The sequence below is a fragment of the Hippoglossus hippoglossus genome, chromosome 6, assembly GCF_009819705.1.
Source record: "Hippoglossus hippoglossus isolate fHipHip1 chromosome 6, fHipHip1.pri, whole genome shotgun sequence".
NCBI lineage: Eukaryota > Metazoa > Chordata > Actinopteri > Pleuronectiformes > Pleuronectidae > Hippoglossus > Hippoglossus hippoglossus.
In genome coordinates this window covers 1,900,358-1,926,663 of record NC_047156.1, presented here as the reverse complement: position 1 = coordinate 1,926,663, position 26,306 = coordinate 1,900,358, and the positions used below count along the sequence as shown (strand labels likewise).

The 26,306-nt window shown below is 43.5% G+C and overlaps 2 protein-coding genes across 4 annotated transcripts in view; one reads left to right on the top strand and one right to left on the bottom strand.

The window, feature by feature from the left end:
* The window catches only part of LOC117763512 (synaptic vesicle glycoprotein 2B-like), a 22,236-nt gene extending 1,118 nt beyond the window's left edge, over positions 1-21,118 (top strand). Inside the window, exons 1-16 of one of the 3 annotated variants that reach the window (XM_034588689.1) lie at positions 3,832-3,986; positions 9,432-9,920; positions 10,425-10,651; positions 12,634-12,814; positions 12,973-13,124; positions 13,559-13,692; positions 13,782-13,871; positions 14,264-14,377; positions 15,367-15,455; positions 15,537-15,612; positions 15,910-15,998; positions 17,207-17,340; positions 18,200-18,400; positions 18,583-18,742; positions 18,960-19,148; positions 19,190-19,414. In XM_034588689.1, the coding sequence (XP_034444580.1) occupies positions 9,685-9,920; positions 10,425-10,651; positions 12,634-12,814; positions 12,973-13,124; positions 13,559-13,692; positions 13,782-13,871; positions 14,264-14,377; positions 15,367-15,455; positions 15,537-15,612; positions 15,910-15,998; positions 17,207-17,340; positions 18,200-18,400; positions 18,583-18,742; positions 18,960-19,143 (2,067 nt within the window). In that variant the 5' untranslated portion in view covers positions 3,832-3,986; positions 9,432-9,684 and the 3' untranslated portion in view covers positions 19,144-19,148; positions 19,190-19,414. Of the gene's footprint in view, positions 1-3,831; positions 3,987-9,431; positions 9,921-10,424; positions 10,652-12,633; positions 12,815-12,972; positions 13,125-13,558; positions 13,693-13,781; positions 13,872-14,263; positions 14,378-15,366; positions 15,456-15,536; positions 15,613-15,909; positions 15,999-17,206; positions 17,341-18,199; positions 18,401-18,582; positions 18,743-18,959 lie in introns of those variants that run through there. The other 2 variants (XM_034588688.1, XM_034588690.1) reach the window with 2 other exon arrangements.
* Positions 3,409-26,306, bottom strand: part of LOC117763511 (aminopeptidase N-like) — a 29,103-nt gene continuing 6,205 nt past the window's right edge. Inside the window, exons 13-25 of the mRNA XM_034588686.1 lie at positions 26,070-26,242; positions 25,810-25,889; positions 25,584-25,714; positions 25,310-25,365; positions 24,664-24,811; positions 24,041-24,132; positions 23,634-23,744; positions 23,147-23,314; positions 22,826-22,966; positions 22,073-22,154; positions 21,765-21,995; positions 10,148-10,153; positions 3,409-3,420 (exon numbers count right to left, since the gene is read on the bottom strand). Coding sequence (XP_034444577.1) covers positions 21,846-21,995; positions 22,073-22,154; positions 22,826-22,966; positions 23,147-23,314; positions 23,634-23,744; positions 24,041-24,132; positions 24,664-24,811; positions 25,310-25,365; positions 25,584-25,714; positions 25,810-25,889; positions 26,070-26,242 — 1,332 coding nt within the window. The 3' untranslated portion in view covers positions 3,409-3,420; positions 10,148-10,153; positions 21,765-21,845. The remainder of the gene's footprint in view (positions 3,421-10,147; positions 10,154-21,764; positions 21,996-22,072; positions 22,155-22,825; positions 22,967-23,146; positions 23,315-23,633; positions 23,745-24,040; positions 24,133-24,663; positions 24,812-25,309; positions 25,366-25,583; positions 25,715-25,809; positions 25,890-26,069; positions 26,243-26,306) is intronic.

The following is a 26,306-nucleotide window of genomic DNA, read 5'->3' as shown; positions in this document are numbered from 1 at the left end:
AAACCAGGCGGGGAGTGTAATTGAAAAGAGAGAGAGCGGATGGAGGGAGGAGGAGGAGGAGGAGGAGGAGGAGAGGAAGTACAGTGAGGAGGCAGGAGAAAAGGAGGGGACTGGGGGAATTGGTGATTTCAGTCTGTAACTTACCTGCATGTGAGTGTCATGTATGTTCTCCGTGTTCAGATCTTTACTTTACTCTTTCTTTTATCTCTAAGTTTCTATTTGTCTCTGAAAATGACAAACAGCCTCATAAATATGTCTTAATTAATAAGTTCGATAACTTTATTTACATTGCACCTTTAAAAAACGGCCCCAATACAAAATGCTTCACAAAGAAAAACACATTCATCATCATTTTGTAGCTAAAGTGAAATTTCTACTTGCGTCAGACATCAAACATTTAAATAATGAAATACCTAACATGCTGAGATGTTTTGTTTAATGGGATAAAAAACAAGAGTCTGAATCACAGGAGGCTTTTTAGAAATAAACGGTTTGCTGTGGATTAACCATAAAATCCAAATTTGTTCCAACAACCATTTAATTTATGAGGAGCAAACAAACAGTGCAGAAATAAGTCTGAGAGGAAACGTTCAGAATTTGACAAATCGCTGACGAGAGCAGCCTGAAGAGACACATTTCTTAATGAGACGTGGAGAAGCTGAATCACAGTCCTGATTTAATGTCCTCGTCCTTTTCATCGATTAGAATTTACTTCACTTTGCTCCGGCTGCAGAATGAGCAGCACCATATTTTTTGGCAGTGCAGTCCAAAACTAAACCAATTTAATTTGCTGTGTGGTTCCAAACAAAACAGATCTGTCCCTGAAACCTCGTCCGTCTGGATCTAATTTGCAGAATCATCCACCGAGTGTTGTTAAAAGTCAGAGATCTTTTCTACTCAGGCTTTGTTCTATGATGAAAAGAGCACCACACGTTTCGGCTCTCCATCTTTAAAAGCACTGTACTTTTGGGTGAAATGTTTTTCGGGTTCAGCTCAGAGATCATTCTCGAGAGGAGATGTTAGTAAGACGAGGAACTTGTACGCAGAGCGGCAGTGACACAAGGTGCAGGAAAGTTGAGGTCAGTTGCAGAAATTCCTGTGAGAACGAGAGCTTCACCGAGAGAATGTGGATATTGATCTGGTTTAAAACCTGTTGAAATGAAGCAGAGTCTAACGTTGACCTCTTATTGTTGGTTGACATGAAACAGGGACACAGCTGCACCTTGTCCCGCTCCGACCCCTCGTCCCCTGTCTTCATTTTCATCTGTAAAGTTTCCTGACTGCGTCTGTCCATGAAACTCAAACATGATGAAATAACAGTGACAGGTCTAAAGCTGCGTTCACACTCGTGTCATGTCACTCACAAAATCTTTTGTTCGAGTTCAAATGCTTCAACTTGAGCGACGGGAACTCTGTGTCTTTCACATCTGTTGCACTAACATGCCAACGTCTTCGCTGGCCTGAGATCTGTTGCACAGACTCTTCATGATGCCGGTTTCCTGCTTCTCAAGCTGACTTCCTGCTCGACTGGCGGACGTGATGGGTCCAGTGTAATCTTCTGCCATCAGCTTTATTCTACACTGGGATTAAGGACGCCCCTCATCCTCTGCGTGTGTTTATTTGTTTGTGGACATCTTTTTGCCGTATATTACCGACTGCAGATCAAACCAAACGCACCAGTCACTCTGATGGCACTGAAGGGGATTAAGGCCAGCTGGTCCAAACCATGTGCGTATGCCCGAGGGGGGTGTTCTGTGACCAAATGTGGGCCGAGTCATTCTAGACCCCAGGTTCATAATGGAAAACGTGGAATTAGATGGTGAATACACTCTGCATTCAGAAGCTGAGACATGTGCTGGGATACGTCTCCTTCTATAGAGCAGGAGGAACCTTTCATCAAGGGGCCGTCCATAAAGGGCTTCACAGTTGATTCTGAATTATTGAACACACACGTCACACAGACCTGGAAGTGCTTCTCCGTGTCCGGGCGTCTGATGTCAGATGGTGGTGATGTGGTTGATGTCCGTTGTTTTATTTGATTGTTGTGTTGAGAGGGAAACTGGCCCGTTTGGCCCCTGAGGCTCATGTTGTGATGGTGCGTTGTGTTTCCACCAGTGATGTGACGACGGAGGGAAACGTTAAATAGTTTGAGAAACAGCAGCAACATTGGAGTGCTTTGATTTCACAGGATTTCAAATCAACAGCAGATTAAATTACCATCATACAGTATTTTTGACTCAGCGATAAACGTTATACAGGATGTAAACGCCATTTTTTATACCATTAAACTCTCTGCCAGCCACCACATAAACAGATGTACAATATGTAACATTATTTAGAGGTATTTAACAAGAGTTGTATTCATAATTATTAACACTAATTACATAGTTGATTAAAATGAAATCATTGATCATTAAAGCAGTCGGTCGGAAATAAGAAATGATGACTGTAGAATAACATTTGGTGAAAAGTGAGTTTCCCGTCATGTGACACATGATTATGATGAATATTGATTTTTAATCTTCACAAACAAACCGTTAATGAACACGATTATTATTTCTTCACTTTCCTCCTTTTGCCAGGAGACGAAGTGAACACCAGATAACATCTGTGTGTGTGTGTGTGTGTGTGTGTGTGTGTGTGTGTGTGTGTGTGTGTGTGTGTGTGTGTGTGTGTGTGTGCCTCCAGCCTGTTCAGACTAACGAGCACCTAATGGCGGCTCCATATGGTCTGAGATACATCCTTGTCATTCTATAATCGTGGGGACCGTCCTCGTCGTGAAGCACTCTGCTCCAGCCCCTTACCCATCACAGCTGAAGGCCTAATCCCCCCCCCACCCCACACCCCACCCCACACCCCCCCACCCCACACCCCTAACCTAATTCTACCCTGAAACCTAAAACCTTGTCATAACGATTTAAAATTTAATGCTCCAGTATTTTTGGTCCCCTCAAAACTGCCGGACCCCACAAATATAGCAACACACATTTTCTCATTTTGGAAAATAAAAATACAAAAAGTTTTAATCCTTCATACGACAATGAGTCGTGACTATTAAATATTGGAAAACGGGAAACAAGATCATCTAGAAGACAGATTCCACCTTGTGTTGAATTTAATCTTGTTGATAAAATGTGTTGATCACAGAATAATCCGATCGTAGTCGTCATGATTTTCGCAGTTGTTGTAAAAATGTCCATGGTTACCGCGAGCTCCACCAATCAGAGAGGTCACCACTACACCTGAGGATTGTGGGTAGTGTAGTATTTCTCCTTGACATTGCAAATAAAACATGTTTTTCATAACAACACATTTGATAAATGAGCTTCTACAGGACAATATAACATCGTTTGATCTCACGGCATGTGGTAAATCTACCGTGGACGCTAAAAATATTACGGCAGATATTCACAACAAGATCTATAATAAAGAGTCGGAGGTTTATGTTTATTCAGTATCTGTGTTTCCATCAGCGTAGTGAACGTATCTGATCAACCATCTCCACTCTCGCACTAAGTCAACGCATCTGTCACACGCTACATCCTCATCCCCCCCCCCCCCCTCCCTCCCTGTCTCCCTCCATCAACCATCCACCCCCCCCCCCTCGGCCCACCAGCCGCCCATATGCCTCTTCCAATCCCCTCCCCACGCCCACCTCCGCACCCACCCCCCCGACCCCCTTCTCTCCCCCCTCAGTCGGCCAAATGGCAGGTTCCTGCTCGTCCGGCCGCACAGAGGTGGACTGAACCACTGTGCGAGTGGCGGGGTGGGGTGGGTGGGACGCAGGGAGGAGTGCTGCAGAGGAAGAGGGAGGGAGGGAGGGAGGGGCGGCTCCATCCTCTCCTCCTCTAATCCCTCAGTGCTGCTCTCTGTGTGTTGATGCTCTTTACACTGTGTAACGTCTGAGGGCCCTCAGTGAATTTGAGGAACGATCTGTCGTGAGGTCCGGACGCCGGCGACTGGATGTGAACTTCACTTTCCTTCTGGTAAGAGAAGTGATTTTCAGTTGGAGTTTGAGTTGCTTGTGTTGCATGTGACTTGGTTTGGATGGAGCTGCTGTGGTTTCTGTGTGGAACGGGTTAACGTTATCAATTTTAGATGTTATTCAACTGCGTTGCGGCACAGAAATAACCCTGGGATATGATTTTATTTTGAGATTTTGCTGCACAACCAGATATGTACAATTATTATACAGTTTTTCTTTTGCTCTTGAGTTTGTACATGTATGTAAATATCAGATATAACACAGTATTGCCATGTGTAATATACTTCTATGTCTTGTTTTAGTAGTGATAGTACTGTTCAGAAGTTTTGCTCCCATCGCACATCAACATCTGTATCTGTCCTGTATGAAGAGAAAAGACTCCGTTGTCGACAAACATCCTGAGGACACTGAGTTTCCAGTCTTTAAGTAAACGAGGACACGTATCTATTAATAAGAAGTAGGAAGCACGAAAAGCTGCTATTCAGCAGGGATGGTTTGCTCACTGCATTATGTAATCAATGCACACACGCACACACACACACACACACACACACACACACACACACACACACACACACAAATGCAAACACACTCCTCATGTTACATCCTTTTCGAGGAGTAGCATCTGTGTTCTGCCTCAGTGAGAACTCTTGTGTTTTTGCTGTGACTGTTGATTTGTTTGCTGTGTCACACGAACAAAAGCAGGACACAGGCTTTGTGTCTTTGCTGTGTTTGTGTCTTTGCTGTGTTTCGTACATAAGCTTCTTGAGTGGTGATGAGTGTAAAGTCACATCTGTCGTTTTAGATTCCTCGTTCCTTCAAATAGAGTCAAACTGTCGTGAAATAACACGTAACAGAAGTGAGTTTGTGTAGCTTGACCTGGAAACGTCGACAGAATAGTTCTCCAAAAGCTCTTCTCTCTAAAATAACCTGTATGTGTCTCTGGGGAGGACATTATTCATTTATTGCATCACAACGAGATCAGGACTTTAACGAGACGAGACAGGGAAACCAAACAATAGAATGCGATGGTGACATCTGTCCGTGAACTTAACAAACGTTCGCGATAGTTTGGTACAAATGCTGCTGTGGACCCTTGTTCCCATTCACTGTGTTTGACTGGGGTTATCCCCCCCCCTTTTCAGGTTGAATTATCCTACTGTATATTTAGTGAAATCTGGACTTTAACACTGGTTTGATAACAGTGTGTTAATATTTGTCATTGTGAGCATGTTAGCTCACGATGTCTGACACAGCTGCTGACATGGCTGCAGACAAACATCTGGCGTAAAGCGGAGCCGAGAGGGACGTCAGATGTTTTTGCTCGTTTCAAATCGACACAAATTTGTTGTTTAGAATGGTAAATGCTCCATATAGGTGTTTTAGCGTAATGCTAACACACACCAATGCTTCAGGTGACTTCAGGGGCCCCAGGCAAACTTTGAACCAAACCCAAACTGTCTTTGCTGAGAACTAATCTCTTTTCTCTGAGGCCCCGTCTCAGCTCAGGGCCTCAAGCACTTGCCGGAGCTGCCTGATCTGTAACAAGGCCCCTGAGTGCAACCCTTTTAAACTACGCACCTGGCACAGGAACCTTCACACTAAGTTAAATTAACAAAACATCTGGAGATGCCCTGAAAGCTCCATGTGCTTCAGACCCTGAGCTGAGATTCACCAAATCAAGCTCTTATTTGATCAATGGCCTCTAACAACAAACCAATATTGTTCAGCGTCCAATGACTCGTACTAAAATGACATTTTACCAACAAGGTACAACAAGTTTAAAGCTTCATAAGAAACAACAAATATTCTTCAGAGGACAGTTTTGAATCATGTCATTTTGGCTAAAACACATTTTAATCTATGTATTAGTTTTACATGCTAAATGTTCAGTTGCTGCAAAGTGACTTTAAAGATGTAGAGAAAATCGATATGTGACAAAAAAAGATGGAATATTTATTGATAATATTGTGAAAACATGGTCTTTTGAAACGAGTTGGCTCATCTTCGTTCACGCTGCTGTAAAAAGACTGTGGCGTACTTCTGCTCCGATTTGAAACAGGAGACTGCACTGTGTGTGTGTGTGTGGTGGGGGGGGGGGGGGGGGGGGGGTCTTCCTGCTGTGGATAGGAACGTGATGAATTATTTATCTTGTCTAAATGACTGGACTGACGCTGTAGCTTTCTCTTCAGCCTCCTCTTCATCAGGGATGTGTTTGTCTTTCTGCTCAGGACATCACGTCGGTTCAAAACTGAAATCAGAGACGTATGTGATCACAGGTCTGCTGTGACTGAGCTTTTACGGATTTGCCCGTCACTCGCCGAGACTGCAGCCGTGTTACGTATTAGACTCATAAATAATATAATAATAATAACACAGACTTTGGATAAAAGCATAAAACAAAATGGTGTAAAATGTTTTTTCATGGTTGTTAATATTTTCTTTATTAAGACGTGTTACGTGAAATTGGTCAGGTTATGGGCCAATGAAAGAAATGGAACAATAACCGTATTATTAAAGATAAGTCGTTAAATCTCGTTAACGTTAACCTGTGCAGATACTGGCTCACTGGAGGCAAAATGTTTCGGATCTCAACTACTAGTGTTCTTTCTACAGATGCAGTGCAGGATGGTGACTTCCCAGTGCACCAGACACAAAGAGCTGGTTCCAGTGAGTCATGTGACGCACAACATGTGATACTGAGGGAGAGAATCTGCTCAGAAAGGGCAACAAAATATCAATCTACGTGGGTTTTAATGGAGTCTGTAGACGAGGGAACGCACTTTCCAGAAGGTTCTCCGTCGACAGCAGTGAGGTTTCATTAATAAGTGATGGAAACCTGCAGTACTCAGTACTACTGCACAAATGCTAGGAGCTCTTGACCTAGTACCTGGCAGGATGTGACTGAGGGTTTATTGGAATAACTGAGCGGCCGCTGGGAAACACAAAGAAAGACTGAGAGTAAACCACAAAGGAGAACTGAGGAGAAACAGAATTCAAAGGACTGACGAGAACAAGTAGTTTGAGCTAGTGGTTCCTAATAAACTGCCCACTGACTGTTTGTTAAAGCAAAACTACGACTAAATCAAAAGGTCACTGTTAGCTTAGCAATTCTAGTTAATGTTTCCATTTGTCCGAATCAAGCCCAGCACTCCCTCTAGTGTCCTGGAGAATCTTTTCATGCATATGTTTTGTTATGATTTTGTAATTTGGGTGCAAATCGTAGCGACGTAGACAGAAACCTGAATAAAGTCCTTTTATGAACAGGAAACGCTGAAACCTGCTGGTGAACTCGCTTATAACAGTGGCAGCATGAACGTGATATTCAACAAGGTGAAATGTAAAATACACAAACACTACATCAGAATAGACAGACTATAAATAACGTAACAATGTAAATAAGATCAGGAATGTTGTAGTGTTTTGTGAAATGTTGTTGGAACATGTTTGTAACATCTCTCTCGTGCACTGTTTGGACTACAGGAGAAAAAGGTCCAGTCCAGTCCGGTCAGGACCTTCTGTGTTCATAGGTTCATCTCAGATTACATAATCCCTGCTGCTGCCGTGAAACAAACTATGTTTGTTCGCTCATTCTTACGTCAAAGTGTGAAACCAGTGAACTGTCAGATCCCAACCTGACCAACCATCTGTTTCAGAACTCGCCTCCTCAGCTTCACCACTAATTATCACACACAGTGAAGAAGTGAGTGAGAGGCAGCGCAGCAAGAAGTCTCTTTTTAACTAAATATGAAAAAAATGATGATAAAACAGATCTATTTTCTTCATCAGTGTTTCGTCTGACGCCAGAAACGGAAAATTAAAGAAACGTGTTTGTTGGGTTAAAACCACAGATGGTTTATTAAAATGGAGGCAGACTCCGGGTCCGGAAACCTTTTCCTGTACTAATTAAGTTCCTCGTCTTCCAGAAGTGGAAGATAAGGAAGGAGAAGTTTAAACCCGCTGAGACGCCCTGCGGACCTGGCCTCCACGTTCTGTCCTTTATTAGCACAGAGACCTGCTGACACCTCAGTCATGTGACGCTGATGGACGGCGAGGAACAGCCCAAACCTCGGCCGGTCCAGATTGTTAATTTCCTGCCGTCCAGCTTTTCCTAATAAAACATCTGTCAATCAAATCGTTAAACTGCTGACTCACATCAGACCTTCGATCTCTTTTCTCAGTCTGTGTTTCTCTGAATGATCTGAGTTATGAATTATTATTCCTATTTTATTTATTCTTCTCCATCTAATAATTCAGATTCTTTTCTGTCTGTGGCTCAGATATTTTGGTTTCACGCCTGAGTCCAGCAGCAGGTATTTACTTCAGGTTCTGTGGACTGAGTCCAGCAGCAGGTCTTTACTACAGGTTCTGAGTCCAGCAGCAGGTCTTTACTTCAGGTTCTGTGGACTGAGTCCAGCAGCAGGTCTTTACTTCAGGTTCTGAGTCCAGCAGCAGGTCTTTACTTCAGGTTCTGAGTCCAGCAGCAGGTCTTTACTTCAGGTTCTGTGGACTGAGTCCAGCAGCAGGTCTTTACTTCAGGTTCTGAGTCCAGCAGCAGGTCTTTACTTCAGGTTCTGAGTCCAGCAGCAGGTCTTTACTTCAGGTTCTGTGGACTGAGTCCAGCAGCAGGTCTTTACTTACTGTGGATCAATAACTGCAGGTTGCTTTTACTGTTGCAGAAAGGAAACTGCAGGCAGCATCACCAGAGCCCAAACAAACAGCCCATTGCAATCGTGTCAATCAAAAACCTAAATTACTCCAACTGCCGTCAGCCAGCGATGTTTAAAAAGAACCAGAGCAGAATTCTGTTTGGTTCAGTGACTGTGGATCTGTCTTGTAGTTTTTGAAGACACGGAACGAGCTGGATTTCGTATCCTATGTTATGAATGGAGCTGTGGAAGTTTCCTGCAGATGTATCAGAGCAGCTTAACAAGTAGAGTACAGCTGTTCTGCTGTTATTCTGATAGAGTCACAGTCATCGTCATGAAGAAGAAGGACCCACACAAGACAACAAACCTTTAGTCGATGGCTGATCAACAGTTTAGCGTCTTACCTTTCAAATGGTTCATGTCCAGATCGAGGTCTAGTCTGATCTCATCCTTCTCTCACATCATAAATCTAATTGGATAAAAGCATTACCCAGTTCATCTTTGGCCAAATGTGGAAACATAATGTAGATATTAAAAGTGACCGATGGAAAGAGACGTCACTGCAGCTTCGTCCCACAGCCCAGAGACATTTTACTGTAGAGAGTGAATCGTTGTTTATATGTTTATACATGTTGACCTCTCACCTCTCACTCAACATCCTACAACTTCCTTCGTGGAAATCAAAAGCCTTATTTATTATTCTTACTTATACTTTTTATACATGACAGGTGTTTGGAGCAGATGAATATTGTGTGAATCTCTTCAGACTAAATTAACGTGAGTTTTTCTGTTTTCAGGAGTGAAAACCGACGACGAGATCCGACTGGACTCTGGAGTCACCACCAGTACGACCTCAACAACGAAAACCAGAGACTGAAGCCGACACGTTACGACAGAGAAGCTCCAGATAACTGTAACTAAACATCGTGATCATGCTAACGTAAAAAAACGTGTTAATCTCTCGACACCAGACTAGAAACAACCAAACAAGTCAAACGAAAGCCTTGTTGTTCAAATCATTTATAAGCCTCGCGCGCTGTGTGAGTCAAGATGGCCGACCCCTACCAAAACAACGTGTACCAACAACAGGGGGGCGACAGTTACGGGACGTACGGAGAAGGGGGGGGCCCTGACGGGTACGGTTACCAAACGGACTACCCTCGGCAGGAAGAGGACGCAGCGAGCGACGCGACGGAAGGACACGATGAAGAGGACCAGATGTACGAAGGAGAATATCAAGGGATACCTCACCCTGACGAGGTGAAGGCGGCTCAGAGGGCGGCACGGTGAGACACACGTTTGATTTCTCTGTTGTTTTATGTTTTCCTGAAGCAAAAAACATGGAAACGTGCAACAACAACCGCAGAGGCCTCATTCCACCTTTTTTGTTTTTAGTCACCAAACTTTGGGCCCCAACTTTCTCCGAACTTTTAGTCTCACTGCAGTTCACATGTAACCTTTATTCCACGTTTGCACTCAGAGCCGCACAACACCTCACACTCACATCGTACACGTTGGGCTGCAGTTGCATAGCGTGAGAGAGATGTGTTGTGTTGTGCAGCCTGTGTCGACATCTGGATTAATTAAAATACTGCAGGATCGTATCTGCTCAGTCAGATGCACACGAGAAATGTGTTGACCTGACAAACCACGAACCAACATCTTTCATTTTGTTTTTCTCAGAACTGTGTAAAATGAATCACAGATTTGTATCGGTTTTAACAAACACGGTCACATTTTCTTACCGTTTTCATTATTTTTCTTATTCTCGTTCTCTCTCTGTGTCCCAGGGCCAAAGCTCGATCTGCCAGAAATGCTGTCTCCGAACTGGAGGAGCTGTCCGAGCAGTACGAGGACATCATGGAAGACTGTGGCCACGGGAAGTTCCAGTGGACGCTCTTCGTCGTGCTGGGCCTGGCGTTAATGGCGGACGGGGTGGAATGTTTTGTGGTTGCGTTCGCTCTTCCCTCCGCAGAGAAGGATCTGTGTCTGTCCAACGCAGAGAAAGGAATGCTGGGTAAGAGCTTATATTTAGGAAAACGTCTTTTGGGATTATTTAATTGTCCCATCTGTTAACATGGAGGGAGCAAGGTACAGGACCGATACTGCAGCCAGCCAACCAGGAGGAGATCAAGATGTTTTGGCTTCACTTTTAGGAGAGCTGACACACACACACACACACACACACACACACACACACACACACACACACACACACACACACACACACACACACACACACACACACACACACACACTGGCAGCCAATGGGGAGTCATTGAGTTCCTGAAACTTCTCTGTAAATCCTCGTGCTGCAGTCTAATTAGCTAATGGGCTCCGAGGCAGGAATGAATCAGCTCGTTGGATGAGGAGTGATTCGTATGAATCAGTGTATTGCTCCATAACGACTTCCTGCTGTAAATATATATGCAGCATGTGAGGGAGATTCTCAGTCGTCCAGGTTGTGATATTTCTTTAAAACGACTCACGTAAAAAAGAAAAAGTGCTGATTCAACCTCTTTACTCCAGGAAGAGTATAAAAGCTGAGGCTGTTTTGTTGCTCTGCTTCATTAACAGAGACGTTTTCTGATTCCTCACTTTCTTCCATGTTCTTATTTCCTGACATCTACGCTCCGCATTACGTTGTGTTACATTAGTTGTGCGAGATATCCACTGATACATATACATCAAGTAATCGTCTACTTTGTGTTATCGTCCGTTTCTTGATGTTGGGAAGCTGAATAAAAAATATAAAAAATGTATGACAGTAACGAGCCTGTTTTGAAAATATAAGGAGTAGAAAAGTAAAAATAAAATACTCCAGTAAAGTACATATACCTGTAAACCACTAACAAAGTATTTGTTCATTGTTACTTCGCTGTACTGTGATGTAACATCTGGGGCCCTGCGGACCTTAATCGTGTTTATCGTCAGTCGTTCTCTTTTGTCGTCTCCTCTGCAGACGCCTGACTCAGCAGCAGACAGGCCGGTGGCAGAGAAACTAATCAGGGATACTTTTACTTTAACTGCTCTCTCCTTCTCTTTCTCTCCCTGTTACGATCTCTCCATCCTCCCGTCTCTATGCTTCCTATTTTCATCCTCCTCCATCTGTCTTCATCTCATCTGCTCTCGGTCGTGTTGCAAACTGGGAACGAGGAATCGAACAGAATCGATTTTTTCTGAAGCTGCAGAAGTGCTGAGAAAATAAAAACACTTTCTCCTATTGAGTATGAAGTGTTTTATATTCATCTGAGAATCACCTGACCTCCTGCAGACCCTCACAGCTTCTACCTCCTCCGTTCTCCCTCTGTACCTCAGACAACACCGAGTCTGGGTTTGTTTCTGAGTCAGCAGACAACAACGTCAGAATTATTGATGCTCCGTCCCGACCTTGGAAAAAAGAGCTGTAGCATCTCAGCGCTGCCTCAGATCCCCGAGACCCAGTTAGAGAAACCTAGACGTGAAATGAGTCTTTATTTCTGTCCTCGTGCACGTTTATATAAAATACTGCGTGTTGCACAGGACGAGTGGACGAGGTTTTGCAGTGTTAGACCCAGGACCAGTCACTGCTCTCCCCTGTGGCACGGCCATCTGCATGCTGCAGTGTGACGCTGCCAGTACCTGGCACCGGTCGAGCTGATACTGGGTGAAGGCAGCAGCACTAATGAAAATCCTATAAAGAGCTGAGTGAGCTGAAATATTTCTACCACAAGACGTCAGGACAGTCTGACGTGAAGAAGAAGGACCAAGTACATTTACTGCTTTACTGCATGTGCTTAGGTACATTTTTCATGTATCTGTACTTTACTTAAGTTTATTTATTTTCAGGTACTTTTCACTTTTACTCCACAACTTTGTAAATATCTGCACTTTCTACTCCATTAAATGTTAACGTCAATAATTAGATTAAAATTGGTTAATTGATCCAATCAGAGCAGGCAGGTAACATTAGTGAATATAACTTTATAATTTCTGCTCTTTATCTTCCTCTCTGTGCAGGTCTGACCGTCTTCGTGAGCATGATGGTGGGGGCCTTCGTGTGGGGCGGCCTCGCAGACAAAGTCGGCCGTCGGCGCTGCCTGATTGTGGCGTTGGAGATAAACTGCGTCTTCGCCTTCCTGTCTTCGTTCGCCCAAGGCTACGGCTTCTTCCTGTTCTTCAGGGTGCTGTCTGGCGTCGGGTAACGATCACAAACACACACCGAGCTTTTTACAGCACTTTCAACCACATCAATTTCATTAGCTCACATTTGCTTAAAACCTCAAGTTAAATAAAAAGCAGATATTGGTGTATTATAGTCTGCTTGCTGGTATTTAGTAGAACTTTCTCTCCTCTCAGCATCGGTGGAACAGTACCCATCGTGTACACGTACTTCGCTGAGTTTCTTCAGATGGACAAGAGAGGAGAGCATCTGTCCTGGTTGTGTATGTTCTGGATGATCGGTGGGATCTACGCCTCCTTCACTGCCTGGGGCATCATCCCCAGATATGGTGAGAACTTAAAGATGCTCAGAACCTGTTAAAATACTGCAGAGCTTTCCTCTAACGCTGCCTGTGAGGAAACTGGAACATCTACTGAAGAGTTTCCAGATTTGAAATTACACCACTGACTGTGGGCTGCAGATGATTAGATAGATTTCAACAGTAAGAATTTTCTGCTGAATACCCCCCCCCCCCCCCCGCTGATTCCCATTGTATATTGCACAATTGTTAATCAGAAAAATCTTTGGGCAGGGATTGAACCCCAACGCTCTCAGGAGGCGGACTCACACCTGCAGGCCTTTTACCCAGAGTGCTGTTTTCACCCGTGTGTGTGTGTGTGTGTGTGTGTGTGTGTGTGTGTGTGTGTGTGTGTGTGTGTGTGTGTGTGTGTGTGTGTGTGTGTGTGTGTGTCTGTGTGTGTGTGTGTGTGTGTGTGTGTACAGGCTGGGGCTTCAGTATGGGCACAGAGTTCCAGTTCCACAGCTGGAGGGTCTTCATCCTGGTTGCAGCTCTCCCTGCCATCACCTCTCTGATCGGACTCACCTTCATGCCGGAGAGCCCTCGCTTCCTCCTGGAGGTGAGACCGCCCGACACGTTGGTGCAGAACTTCAGCTCCGACTCTGTGTGGATGAAAATTGTTGCCTCATTTATGTGTGTGTTGAGCAGAATGCCAAACACGACGAGGCGTGGATGATCCTGAAGCAGGTTCACGACACCAACTGGAGAGCCAAGGGACAACCGGAGAAAGTCTTTACTGTGAGTGCGTGTGGATGTAACACAATACAAGTTTATTAAAATACACAGTGAAGAGATACGTGTGATATTCAGGGTTTGAATATACAACATATACCTCAGATACTCATTCTACAACCTCTGTGAAAATTTAATATGATGGAATATTTCCTCAGGCCTGTTTCAGTGTCTTACGTGTTTAGTTTTTTTGTTCTGTGTAACATCTGACTGTGTAATTTCTCATTTGTGAGTCAATATGTTGTATTTTTAGAAATCTGAAGAAGAGCTTGACATGAGAGAAGGAAACAGTTAAAAGCTTCCATCTGACAGTTCAGGGCAGGAGCTGAATTCAAAGTTGAGTTTTATTTTGGAGGAGGTTGTTTTGACATTATTTTCCTTCTCCTCCATCTTTTCAGGTGACTCACATCAAGGCCCCGAAAACAGCAGAGGACGAGTTCATTGAGATTCAGAGTGCGACAGGAACGTCGGTGCAGCGATGGGCTGTGCGCTCGCTAACGCTCTGCAAACTGGTACGTGGTCACGCTCAATGGTCGAGACTGTGGTTACCACCGGGCCCCAGAGACATCAAACCAAAATTGTCGCATTACTTCCTCTTATGATGATTAAAAACTAGAGTAAGGTAGAATCAGTGAATGCGGTATCAGTACGTTTTAGGATTTGATTTAAATAAAAGCTACTGACTCAGCCTGCTGTATTTTCCTCATTTTAAAAGCTCTGTCTCCCTTTAGCCGAGAATCTGGAGCAGTTAAAAGTTAAATAACAGAATATGAAGTACAGGACCCAGGACAGAACCCTGGGGCACACCACAGGAGAGCACAGCAGGTGTTAAGGACCAAAACTCTTCTCAGTCAAGGAAACAACTGCCTCAGTCTTTCATTCAGGATGCTGGGATCCAGTATTTGAGACGATGACACAATCAAACGCAGTTTCTTTGTGCTAGTCAGGACGCCTGTAGCTCTATTGTACAGACAGAAACATCCTACGCACTACTACTGGTAGATTCAATACACTCACTTTGTGTAGAGGAGTTCGTTCATCACTTCTTGGATCAATGACACACTTTCAGAAACCACTGGATAAACTCAAACCGCGAATCAAAAGCTAAAATGCTCATAGCTGAGGCCATTTTCTTATTTTCCTGAAACATGAGAGGGTTGTTCACGAAGCAGAAGGTCGGTGGTTCAATCCCCCGGTTCCTCCGAATTGCACTCCGTGTATGAATAGTGTATAATAGTACAGAGAAAGCAGAGCATATAAAAGTACTTTGTGCGAATGGGTGAATTGTATTGAATTTAACTCTAAAGTGCTTTGAGTGGTTGATCAGACTGGAAACAGCCACTGTAACAAGATGACTAAGAACCAGGATGTGTCACATTTCTGTACCTAACTTAGAATCTGCATCAGAGGACAATTGTCCCATATGTTGGAATTCTAATGTGAAAAGAGAGAGCAGCAGTGAATCTAAAGAGAGTTGACTCTACATTTATATTTGTTCCAGGTGTTGAAGAACGTCGCGTCTCTCGTGTCTGCAGAGCTGAGGTTAGCGACGCTCTTCATGGCCGTCATCTGGTTCTGCATGGCCTTCAGGTGGGTTCACAGCGTCAGAGCCAAATCCCTGATCTGATCATGTAGCTGCAGTTTATTGATTCTGTCCTCTCTCGATCACAGCTACTATGGTCTGTCCGTGTGGTTCCCTGACATGATCAAACACCTTCAGTACGAGGAATACAAGTCCAAGGTCAAGGTAAAGTCAACGACAAGTCATGGAAACTCAGAGCGACTCTGCTTTAATCTGCATAAACCCATTATTCGCTCAGTTAAAGTTGTTGAAATTTCAGGAACTACTGGATTCTGTAGTTTTCTGCAAATGATGTATAAAGCTCATAAGAAAACTTTGCCATCCTGTTTCTGATTCGTGTTTTTGGAAGAGAAGTTTGGAATCATGAGCTCCCGAGCACAGGAGCACGGAGCAGATGCTCCTGATGTTTACAGCTGGACTTCAGCAGAAAAGAGATTCACGTCGTTTTGTCTCTTTTCTCAGGTGCTGCACAGAGAACGAGTGGAAAACTTCCACTTTAACTTTTCTTTGGAAAACCAGATCCATACAGAAGGAGAATATATCCACGACAAGTAAGTCTCACTGAGTCACTGTCTGGATACAGCTCAGCGGTTTATGTACAAATATACATTTACTGTACTTTATATAATATATTATATATATATATAATATCTGTTAGTTTCAAACAGTGAGTGTGAGATGGAATAAGTCTTTGTAGCTCAGATCATTTAGGTAAAACTGAGAACAGTGTTTTTCATCCTCGTTACAAGCTACAGAATAAGAATTAAACAATTTCAGTCTATAGTCTATATTCAACTTATGCATAGTTTCATAATGTGGCCACTGTGTTTGTGAATTGTCTGAGTTTTACATTAGAAACTCACCAGATATTAACTTGTACGATCACTTTCATTGTACTTTTCTCTATTTGTTGCGTTTATTATAATTTCAGTGAAGCAGCAGCATCTTGATCTGCAGGTTTATACACAATAATGCTATTAAAATCAGTCAGATTTCAACATTTAATCAACAGCTCAGTCTTAAACGGTCACTTCCATCTGCAGCTCGGCCCCGTGAACACAGAGCTATCAGTCATCTCATCCTCAGGCTCGTTGTGATCAGAAACTGTCACGTGACTCGTCATTTCTACAGGTCGTCACCTCACGTCACATGTTAGAGATCAGAACAACTAAAACCCACTGAGTGACATCGTGAGGGGCGTAAACCTCGAGGTGTCTACAGAGACTTACAGTATGTCTGGATACTGTAAACGTTTTTTAATTGTGTACACATGTGCATGTCGGAGGTTTTCTGTCCATGTGGTGAAGATGCACAACGTGATTTTTGTTCCAGATCCTCTAAGATCTTCTCAGCTCAGTTTTGCCGGAGAACGTTGCAGATATACAGATTCTTAAAGAACTGTATATTATTGAACTTCTATGCTTTCTGCAGAATTTAAGAATGACTCAACGGGCTTTGGGTTAAATTTCAGTCTGAACAGTAAAGTCATTAAAAACATAATTCTGCCATGGAAATGATCATTCCGCCATTTTGATCCTGAGCTTATTTCCATGGCAACATTATCAGTGATGTCCATCAGGGATTTAACTCATTACAGCCCATTGGGTCTTTTCTGATTCTGTGACACCACAGCGATAGAAGTGAGTCCATGTTTTCTTTGTGTTTGTGTGTGTGTTTGCGTGTGTGTGTGTGTGTGTGTGTGTGTGTGTGTGTGCGTGTGTGTGCGCTTGTGCGTGTGTGTCCCATCCCATCCCCATAGGTTCATCAGAATAGAGATGAAGTCAGTGAAGTTTGAGGACTCACTGTTTGAAGACTGTCACTTTGAGGACATCAGGTCCACAGACACAGTGTTTGAGAACTGCACCATCCGCTCCACGCTCTTCACCAACACAGGTGGGTTCAGCCGGGGCAGGTTCGGAGGAACCACAGCTCCGGTGCAGGAATAACGGAGTAAACGAGGGTCAGAGGTCAAATGTTTGGAAACCCATCCGTCCTCTGAGGGGTCACATGGTCCAGAAATGTCCACTGTGTCTCATTTGTCTGTACAATGGGGTCAAAGAGAAAATCCATCATAGAGTTCTCTTTACTGTTTGGGATTATGCAGATATCGTGTATCTCCATAATCTCACATCACAGGAATTGGTTCACTTTGATAGTTTTCACCCCAATTCTCAACTAAAGTTTCCATTTACTGACATTAAAACAATATCTGTGATTGTTTTAATCAGCGAGTCTCTGTGCGAGCTGACCGTGGCGTCGTACATCGTGATGTATGATCACAATCAGGGGCTCGTATCTGCGTTCAAATAGTTTGCTTCGATGATTCCATGAAGTCAAGTTTATTTATGATCGTAGATTAACCTTAAAGGGCGAGAGAGAGAAGCAACGAGCAGAAGAGCGACAACGAGCTGCTGCTCAGTTATGAGTGAGACGTGTGTAATGACTCTTAGCAAAGAACCAGAAGAACAATTTGAGCCTTTTATTGGTGAAAATAACATTTTGTTGATTCTCTAGGTTGAAAAATAAGATTTATTACACACCCACATTTATAAACACTGGGCCCAGGTTGAAATGTACCAGAATTCCTCTTTAAATAAGGAGAGGGAACACACTGTAAATGGCCTTTTCCCCTCAACCTCGACCGTGGCACAGGAGCAGCTGGTCAATGGGTCTGAGAGACAGTAAAACTCTGAGGAAACATTATGTCTCCTTCAAGTAAGAGACGAGACAAACAAGCCCTGTTCCTGTGCAGATCTGTGGGAGGAGAAGTTCATCAACTGCAGGATGGAGAACTCGTCCTTTGAGCACAACAAACAGGGCTGCCACCTGGACAGCGGCCAGGAGAACGACGTCCTCATCTACCTGGTCAGCTTCCTGGGGAGTCTGGCCGTGTTGCCGGGCAACATCATCTCAGCGCTCTTCATGGAGAAGATCGGCCGAGTGAAGATCATAGGTGATCAGATGGAAGACAGTGATTGGTTGATGGTCTTGTTTATTTACAATGTGAAACAGCTCTAATTCTCTTTATCTTAAATCTTTATCAACCAATTCTACTTTTTGCTTGTTACGTTTTAATCACTTTTGAATCGCTAGGTTCAGTAACGGACATAAAGATCCATGTTGTTTTCTCCACAGGGGGCTCCATGCTGATTTCCGCTGGCTGCACGTTCTTCCTGTTTCTGAGCTTCACCCAATCAGCGATCATCGCCCTGCAGTGTCTGTTCTGTGGGGTCAGCGTAGCGGCGTGGAACGGCATCGAGGTGGTGACGGTGGAGCTCTACCCGGCTTCTAAAAGGTGAAGCTTCTATCTATCTATCTATCTATCTATCTATCTATCTATCTATCTATCTATCTATCTATCTATTTATCTATCTATCTATTTATCTATCTATCTATCTATCTATCTATCTATCTATCTATCTATCTATCTATCTATCTATCTATCTATCATTTTGTCTTCCGTGGTGATAGTGACAGTTTGAGTCTCTGAACCGATTCCCTCCGTCTCCCAGGGCCACGGCGTTCGGCGTGCTGAACGCTCTGTGTAAACTGGCCGCGGTCCTCGGCAGCTCCATCTTCGCCAGCTTCGTGGGCGTCACCACAGCCGTCCCCATCCTCCTGTCCTTCGCTGCGCTGACGTGCGGCGGCCTACTGGCGCTGAAGCTGCCGGACACGCGGGAGAAGATCCTGCAGTGAGGTCGCTGGGAAATGTGAGCGCTCGATGTCGGAAGCTTTGACTTCATTCTGCGTTTCAGAGAAATGCTCACGCCTGTTAAATGTAAAAATTGACAGAAACTATTTCCGTCTTTATTTTCATGTGCATCATTTAGTTTTTACACGTTCGACAGAAGAGGGCGATGTTTCCACTTTGAGTTTAGAGGTTTAGTTCTTCATGGTTCAGTGTTAGAAAGTGAGGCGGATACACACTGGAGTTATTTTATTTTCAGTATTTGGGCCATGTTGAAATTAAAAAACTCAATACCATAATAGTATTTGACAAGAATAAAGTCGTAATTTAACGAAAATAAAGTTATATGAGAATAAAGTCATAATATTACAAGAAAAAATCTTCATTTTACATAAATAAAGTCATAGTTTCATAACAATAAAGTTGTAATATCTCATTTACGACTTTATTCTCAGAATTTCTTTCCTTCAACGTGGCCCTAAAACTCTGTCGTATTAAATCACATGATGGAACTCGTCTTTCTACCAGTAGTTGCATGAATGAAGGAGATGTTTTCTGTGAGTGTTTTTTTTTATCCACGTGTGTTGACGTCGTGAAAGCGCTGAAGTTCTTGAATCGTCTGCAGTTACAGTTTTCCTCCACTTTGTGTCACTTATACTTGAAAACACAGTTTTTTGTTCTCGGCAGCTTCGACTCTTACGAGAGGAGATGGAATCTAATGTTGTCACTCATTCTGCATCGAGTAGTCCTCAGTACTACAGCGCCCATAACTCAATAATATCCTTAGAGGAGAGCTCATTCCTCCACCAGCGTATCAGTCCCTTCAGATTCAATCAGGCTGCACCAAATCACACACTCATAGATATGAGACCCTTTCATTTCCCGGGTTTTTATCCATCAAGATCCATGAATAATTCTCTAGTTGAAAGAAAAAACTTCTTGGTAATCGGACAAGTAGTTTTTTGTGTAATCTCACAAACCAAACGGGGGGGGGGGGGGGGGGGGGGGGGATTTAGCCTGAAGGTAATTAGAGTCCGCAAGTGAAAATTCACTCCATGTCACATTTCTTAAATTATTGTCAGAACTTCAATTTGCTGCATCTTATTTCTGAGGAAACTTCCAAAAAAATCTAAACCCATCAACAACAGAATCAACTTGAAGTACTAACCACATGTGTAATTCCAATAGTTATCAATAGATGGCGCATGATTTCTCTACCATCGGCCGTTCACAGCAGTTTTTTAACATCTAATCAAACTAATACAGAGAATTAACATCGGTGGTTTTACTTATAAGGTGAAACATCTTTGTGTGTTGAAGCTCAACATCTTGTCTCGTGTGCCGCTGTCGTTTTGCATGAGCACGATCACGGTTCAGGGAAAGTTCGTCCTCATCCGGCTTCGCTCACACTCTAATTCACTATTTAGAAAAATAAGCAAAAGTCTTATTTCCGAAACGCAAACTGGATTAAACAGAAAATGTTCCAGTCTTATAAAAGAATTCATTTCAATGAGGAATGTGAGATATGTTTTGGCGCCACTAGATAAAACCGGGATCAACTTTCCCCCAGTTTCATGCAAAACTAAAACCTTTGATAGAAGTTTATGGCAAAGACATTATAATGTGTTTTTATCATAAAAACATCGGAGCTTATAAATCATCGAAGAAGTCTCGTGTTGATATTAATGTTTTTCTTTCTGTGATGTATAGTGTTGGAAATGGCTTCTGAATAATGTGTCTTTATTTTCATTTTGACTCTGTCGTCTGTGTCGGACGTTTCTGTGAAGACAAAAAGACGTAGTCTTGTTCTTGGTTTGAAAGTTGTGTTCTTCAAACTCACTGTTTTTCTTTTTTTGTCAGTGGAGAAGAAACGTTTCTCTCCCGTGTAAAAAAAAAGGTTTTTGTTTGATTCATCTCTGTCTGTCGCTGTGTGCATCTGTGGCTGTGACAACTCCGACCAATAAACAGTGGGTGGCTTGTTACGACGTTCTGCTGTTTGATGGTTTTCATTCAGAACCAAAAGAAAAGTGGTTTTGTCATGAGGCCTCGTACGTTTCTGCAGTCTGGCCTCGATGCACTCGTCCAGGCCAGACTGTGAACTAAGATGGAAGACGTGACAGCTTCCCAAAACTGAAGCCAACACATTTATATCTCCCCCTGGTGGCTGGCTGGAGTATCGGTCATACACCCCATCCAACCCTAGATCTTCCTGTTTGAGTTTTTCAATTGTGAATTCTAATCAGTTCATACATGAGTCAAAATTAACATTTGTACTAAATTTCAAGAACTACTCTTAAGTTATTTTTGTCGATATTGCATTGAAAAGCAAAACATGTGCTGAATGAGGTCACTGGGAGCTGGAAGTTTGACCTTCGGCCACCAAAAATGAATCAGTCTCTCCGTGAGTCCAACTGAACGTTTGTACTCAAATTGAAGAAATTCCCACAAGGTGTTGTTGACATTTTGTGTTCACAAGGCAACAATTGTGCTTTGTGAGGTCACAGTGAACTCGACCCTTTATCTTTAACCACCAAATTGCAATTGCTTCATCCTTGAGTCCAACTAAACGTTTGTTATTTAGTTCACAAGAAGAGGACAGACGAACAGACAACCCCAAAACTGAAAAAACGTCTTATTTATTTGTCTTTGGAGCATGAACACGTGTGTTACATGTGAGACGAGTGTCAGCTCAGTGTGGGTGTATCTGATGTCAGCTCTGGCTGTTGAACCAGTGCAGGATCTCCTGTTGGTTCAGCTGAAGCCACTTGATGTTGGCTCTGGTTCTCTCCACGGCCTGTTCCACCGCCAGCGTCGCAGAACCGAACCCGGCTGCACTGTTCTGCTCCACGAACTCCTCCAGCTGGGAGACACGGGAGAACAGTTCAGACAACAGTCCCACGTTTACACGTTAAGTTAGATTCAGTAACGACTGCAGACCTGTTGAAGTTCAGCAGCTGTGGAGAACCTCGCGGTGACGCCGCTGATCATGGAGGCGAAGGAGAAAGAGCCCACGCCATATCTGAAAAAAAAAACCACTTCTAAAAAAACACTTCTAACAAACTAAATCGGATTCTTAAGAGAAAAAACACATTTATTTTAGCAGTTTTTAACCTGAGCAGAACACTGGAGCTCTCAGCCAAGCTCCAGGACACTACACGTCCACCTACACTTGCCGCCTGCACCCATTGGACGGTGCTAGCTGTCAATCACACTGCGGTTTCCTCCCCCCAACACATCCGGTGCTTTATGGTCTGTTTGACTCTAAATGATCATAATTTACTAAATGAACATCAGTTGTTTGAAGAAGACTTTTTAATGTTTACTGACATTATAAAGTGAGAAGTAGAGTCATTCTCTATAGAGTTCTATAGAAACTACCAATGTAGTCGCCCCCTGCTGGTCATTACACAGAAGACAGGTTTCAGGCTCTTCACTTTCCAGACCCGAAGTCTATGTTTTATATACCGACAATGAACAAAGTTTGTTTACATTTGTGTGTCTCTTCGTCTCTTCAGGCAGAGCGATGTCATCTGTTTTCCTATTGGTCAACGCCACTGAGGTGAAGTTTGAAACAAATCTTACTCAACATTCTTGTCTTTCTGTGGCGTCGTCCATCGATTGTTTCTGAAGCAACCCGACGCCGTACGTCTTCCATGTCGAAATATAATCCACAGTCAAAATGTTACTCACTGTGTGAACATGTACTCCCACTGATCCCGGACAAAGTCCCAGGCCAGACTCTGTCCCTCCCTGTTGCTGGCGACAGACGTGATGACGGAGGTGGCGTCCTGCTTTCGGATCATAGCTGGATTCAAGGTGTGAGACAGAAACCTGTGAACAGAACCAAGATGGACACGTTTCAGGGTTCGTTTCAGTCGTGAACAGATTCAGACGTCTTCTGCTTCTTTCTTAATCACACAACCTGTTAAAAACTTTCCATTTTCAACAGGCCCCCGACTCGTTTATTGAATCTGTACGTTACCCTCCTCTTCAGGGTGGAAGGATACGCACCTCTGCAGCAGCTGCTTGTTTTTGGTGCAGGCCAGTGCAGACATGAGTTTGCTCGCCTCGCTGGCTAATGTGGCGTTCTTGAACTGCGACCAACCAAACTCCCACTCGGCCTCGTCGCCTGCCGCCACAGCGCTGCAGTACACGGTCGTACGCAGGTTAGGATGGATCCTGACGAGAGAGCTGCAGTTAATACACTGACTGACTGAATATTATGAAAAACTGATTTCCTCAGTGTTTGTGCACGTTAATCTGGATCTTTGTTGTGCGTCTGTGTTGGTCAGTGATTTTACAGAAGTTCAGAGAAGTGACTGATGCATTTCACCATCCAGCATGAAGCTGCTCTGTTATCCACTCAGGTCACCACTGGTTAGCCACTGGTGACTGGTAAGCCAGTTTTGGGAAATGACCAATCAGAGATGAGATATACTGGAATTAAAGCAAATAAACATTTTCTTAGATAGATTAGAAAGACATAAGATAGACCAACGGATTGTCTCGGGGGTTTTCCATCCACTGTTTGAACCAGGCCGTGGTCAAGTTCTGACATTCTGTGAGTCCTGTCCTGCAGCCCATAGAGATGGCATTGACCTGGTTGTACCTGCAGGGGGAGACAAACTTGTTAAAACATGTTGAGTTGTTAAAGTTTATTCTATCAACAGAACAAAGTTGTCAAGTGTTGGCCATGACAGCGATAACAGACTTGAAGTATAATTCGCAACAGTTACGAATGTTCGTCTTCTGGAGAATAATGTGTGACTGCAGCTTGTTTCTACTTCTGCTGCTGGAACAGCGACAAATTTGATCACATGAACAAATCAGCCAAGAATCCATGAAATTTCGTTGCAGCTCCTGATCAGGAGGCAGAAAACTAACGTAGTATTCAAGTTTACTCACTGGTCAGTGAGTCCGTCAGGAACACGGGTCCAGTTTGATGTTATGTTCTTAAAGTGCAGGAACAGTGGAGTCACCAGCTTCCTCATGTAGTTCTGGAGGTTTTACAGAGAGGAGAGTGAACGACGCTGGTTAATCTGAAGACTCAAACTGAAGCTGCGTGTCAATCAAAAGTACCAGCAACTTAATTAAACGTATTCAAAACTGAGCTGTTCCACCACAGTCCAGTAGGTGGCAGTAATGTGGAAGACTATACAACAATGATGATGCCATATAAATTGACGGATAAGTATTTGTGCAACAATTATAAATATTCACATGTGAACAATGTTATCGTGACTAAATCTATTTTTGTTTTGCAGCTGCAGGTTTTTAAAAATGGTGGCTGAGAGAAAATGGACTGCTCGACCAATCATGCATCTTCAACGCTGCAAGCCCCCCCCCCCCTAAAGGTCACGTACTTTTTTGTGGGTAAAAAGATTTGCAGTATCTTAATTTAGACCCTAGTTCCTCTGGTTGAAACAGAGATTCACTGACGAACATCATCTATTTGCTCTGACGTACTAAAATCCAACAGAAGTGAAACTCTGAAACACACAGGTTACTCTACATGTGATGTGCTGCACCTGCATCGGCTGATAGGCGTCAGTACGGTCCAGCATGAGGTCGTAGTACTGCAGATTATCCAGAGCCGACTGCCAGGGCATGTACTCGGTCTCCAGCAGCAGGTAGGAGGTCGTCCTCAGAGCCAGAGAGGTGGAGATGAACTGAGCTCTGCAGAGACAAGAGCTCGTCACGTGATTCAGATACAGAACACTTTTACACATATCGTTTTTTTTCTGTGTATCTGTCTTTGAAATAGGTTGAGAAATGAGATATAAAATTGTTTTGATTGTGAAACAATGATGAATAGAAGGGACCCGACAGACCGGGTCATATTTATTTATTAACTTTATGGATCAGTTTATTGAGTTTTGAGCACAAAGGTTGCTGATGTCGTTCTACTGCTCAATGGTCACATCATAAATGAAAGAAAACTTCAAGGAACTCTTAGATCAAGACGTTTCTTCAGAAGAACAGTTATCTGCAGGATGCTGTCGGATTCATTCACAACCAGGACGTCTGCCCTGCATGAAACCGCAGTGTTGCATGATGGGAAAGGGAAACTATTGTGAGGTAACGCAAAAGAATTCAGAGAAAACGTGAAACATATTACGTACGAATGAAACCAGGCGTGAAAATGAGGTGAAACCTGAAAGTAAACGGACGTACCGGGCCAGGTTGAAAGCATCGTCCACCAGCTGGGCTCTGTTGTTCACCGGTATCACCTGGACAACAGATTCAGCTCAGTCACAGGATTTCAAACACAAGCAACTCATCAATAAAACACTGAAGAAACAAAGGAAGCACAACTGCAACACTCTGTCAGTTTCTAGATAAAAACACCTTTTACAAGAAGACAAGAACGAGACAATCAAGACTCTTTATTTGTAACTTTCCCTTTTCCAGAGGATGTAAAATGTGACACACTCAGACTTCACTGTACCTGGTGCTCTGAGTCCAGCTGAGTGAGGAGCCGCTCCCAGTTCCCCAGGTCGTAGTTGACTCGGTAAAATCCAGTGACATTGACGTTGGCCAGAATCCACAGACCTCCAGTCCTCATCTCCAGGTTCACAGCTGACAGAGGAAAAAACAGACGGTAAAAACAGCCTGAAAGTTTTAGCTTCACAATTAATTATCTACATTTACTTAATTCGTGAAATATCACACACCTTCCTTTTCCATCAGCCACCACATGTCTCTCTGGACTTCACCGGACTTCATCCACCGAACAGGAATCATCCACTCGTACCTGAGGGTGGGGGGGGGGGGCGGAAAATACACTTTACATCCCAACTCAGGCAAGAGGACGACGAGACGAATACACATAAAGATAACTTATTTACAACGTCTCTGCACCGGAGTGAGGATTAATCCTTACATCTTAAACTATAGACTAATCCCTGCAGAGATTATGAAATGTGCTGCGTACCTGTAAGGGGATTCCACTGTGACCTTTGACTCTGGATCCAGCAGAAAGTGCTTCTGGGATACCGCTCCTGTGGTGGTATCTATGGTAACCACAGGGAAGCCCATCTGGAGCACCCAGCGGTTCATGATGTCACAAACCGGACCAGGAAGTGACACGTTGTTGGCTTCCACCACCTGTTGGGACAAACTTAGTGTCAATTCAAGGGGCTGCGTCCTTTTTTGAAAATATAGAAATCTT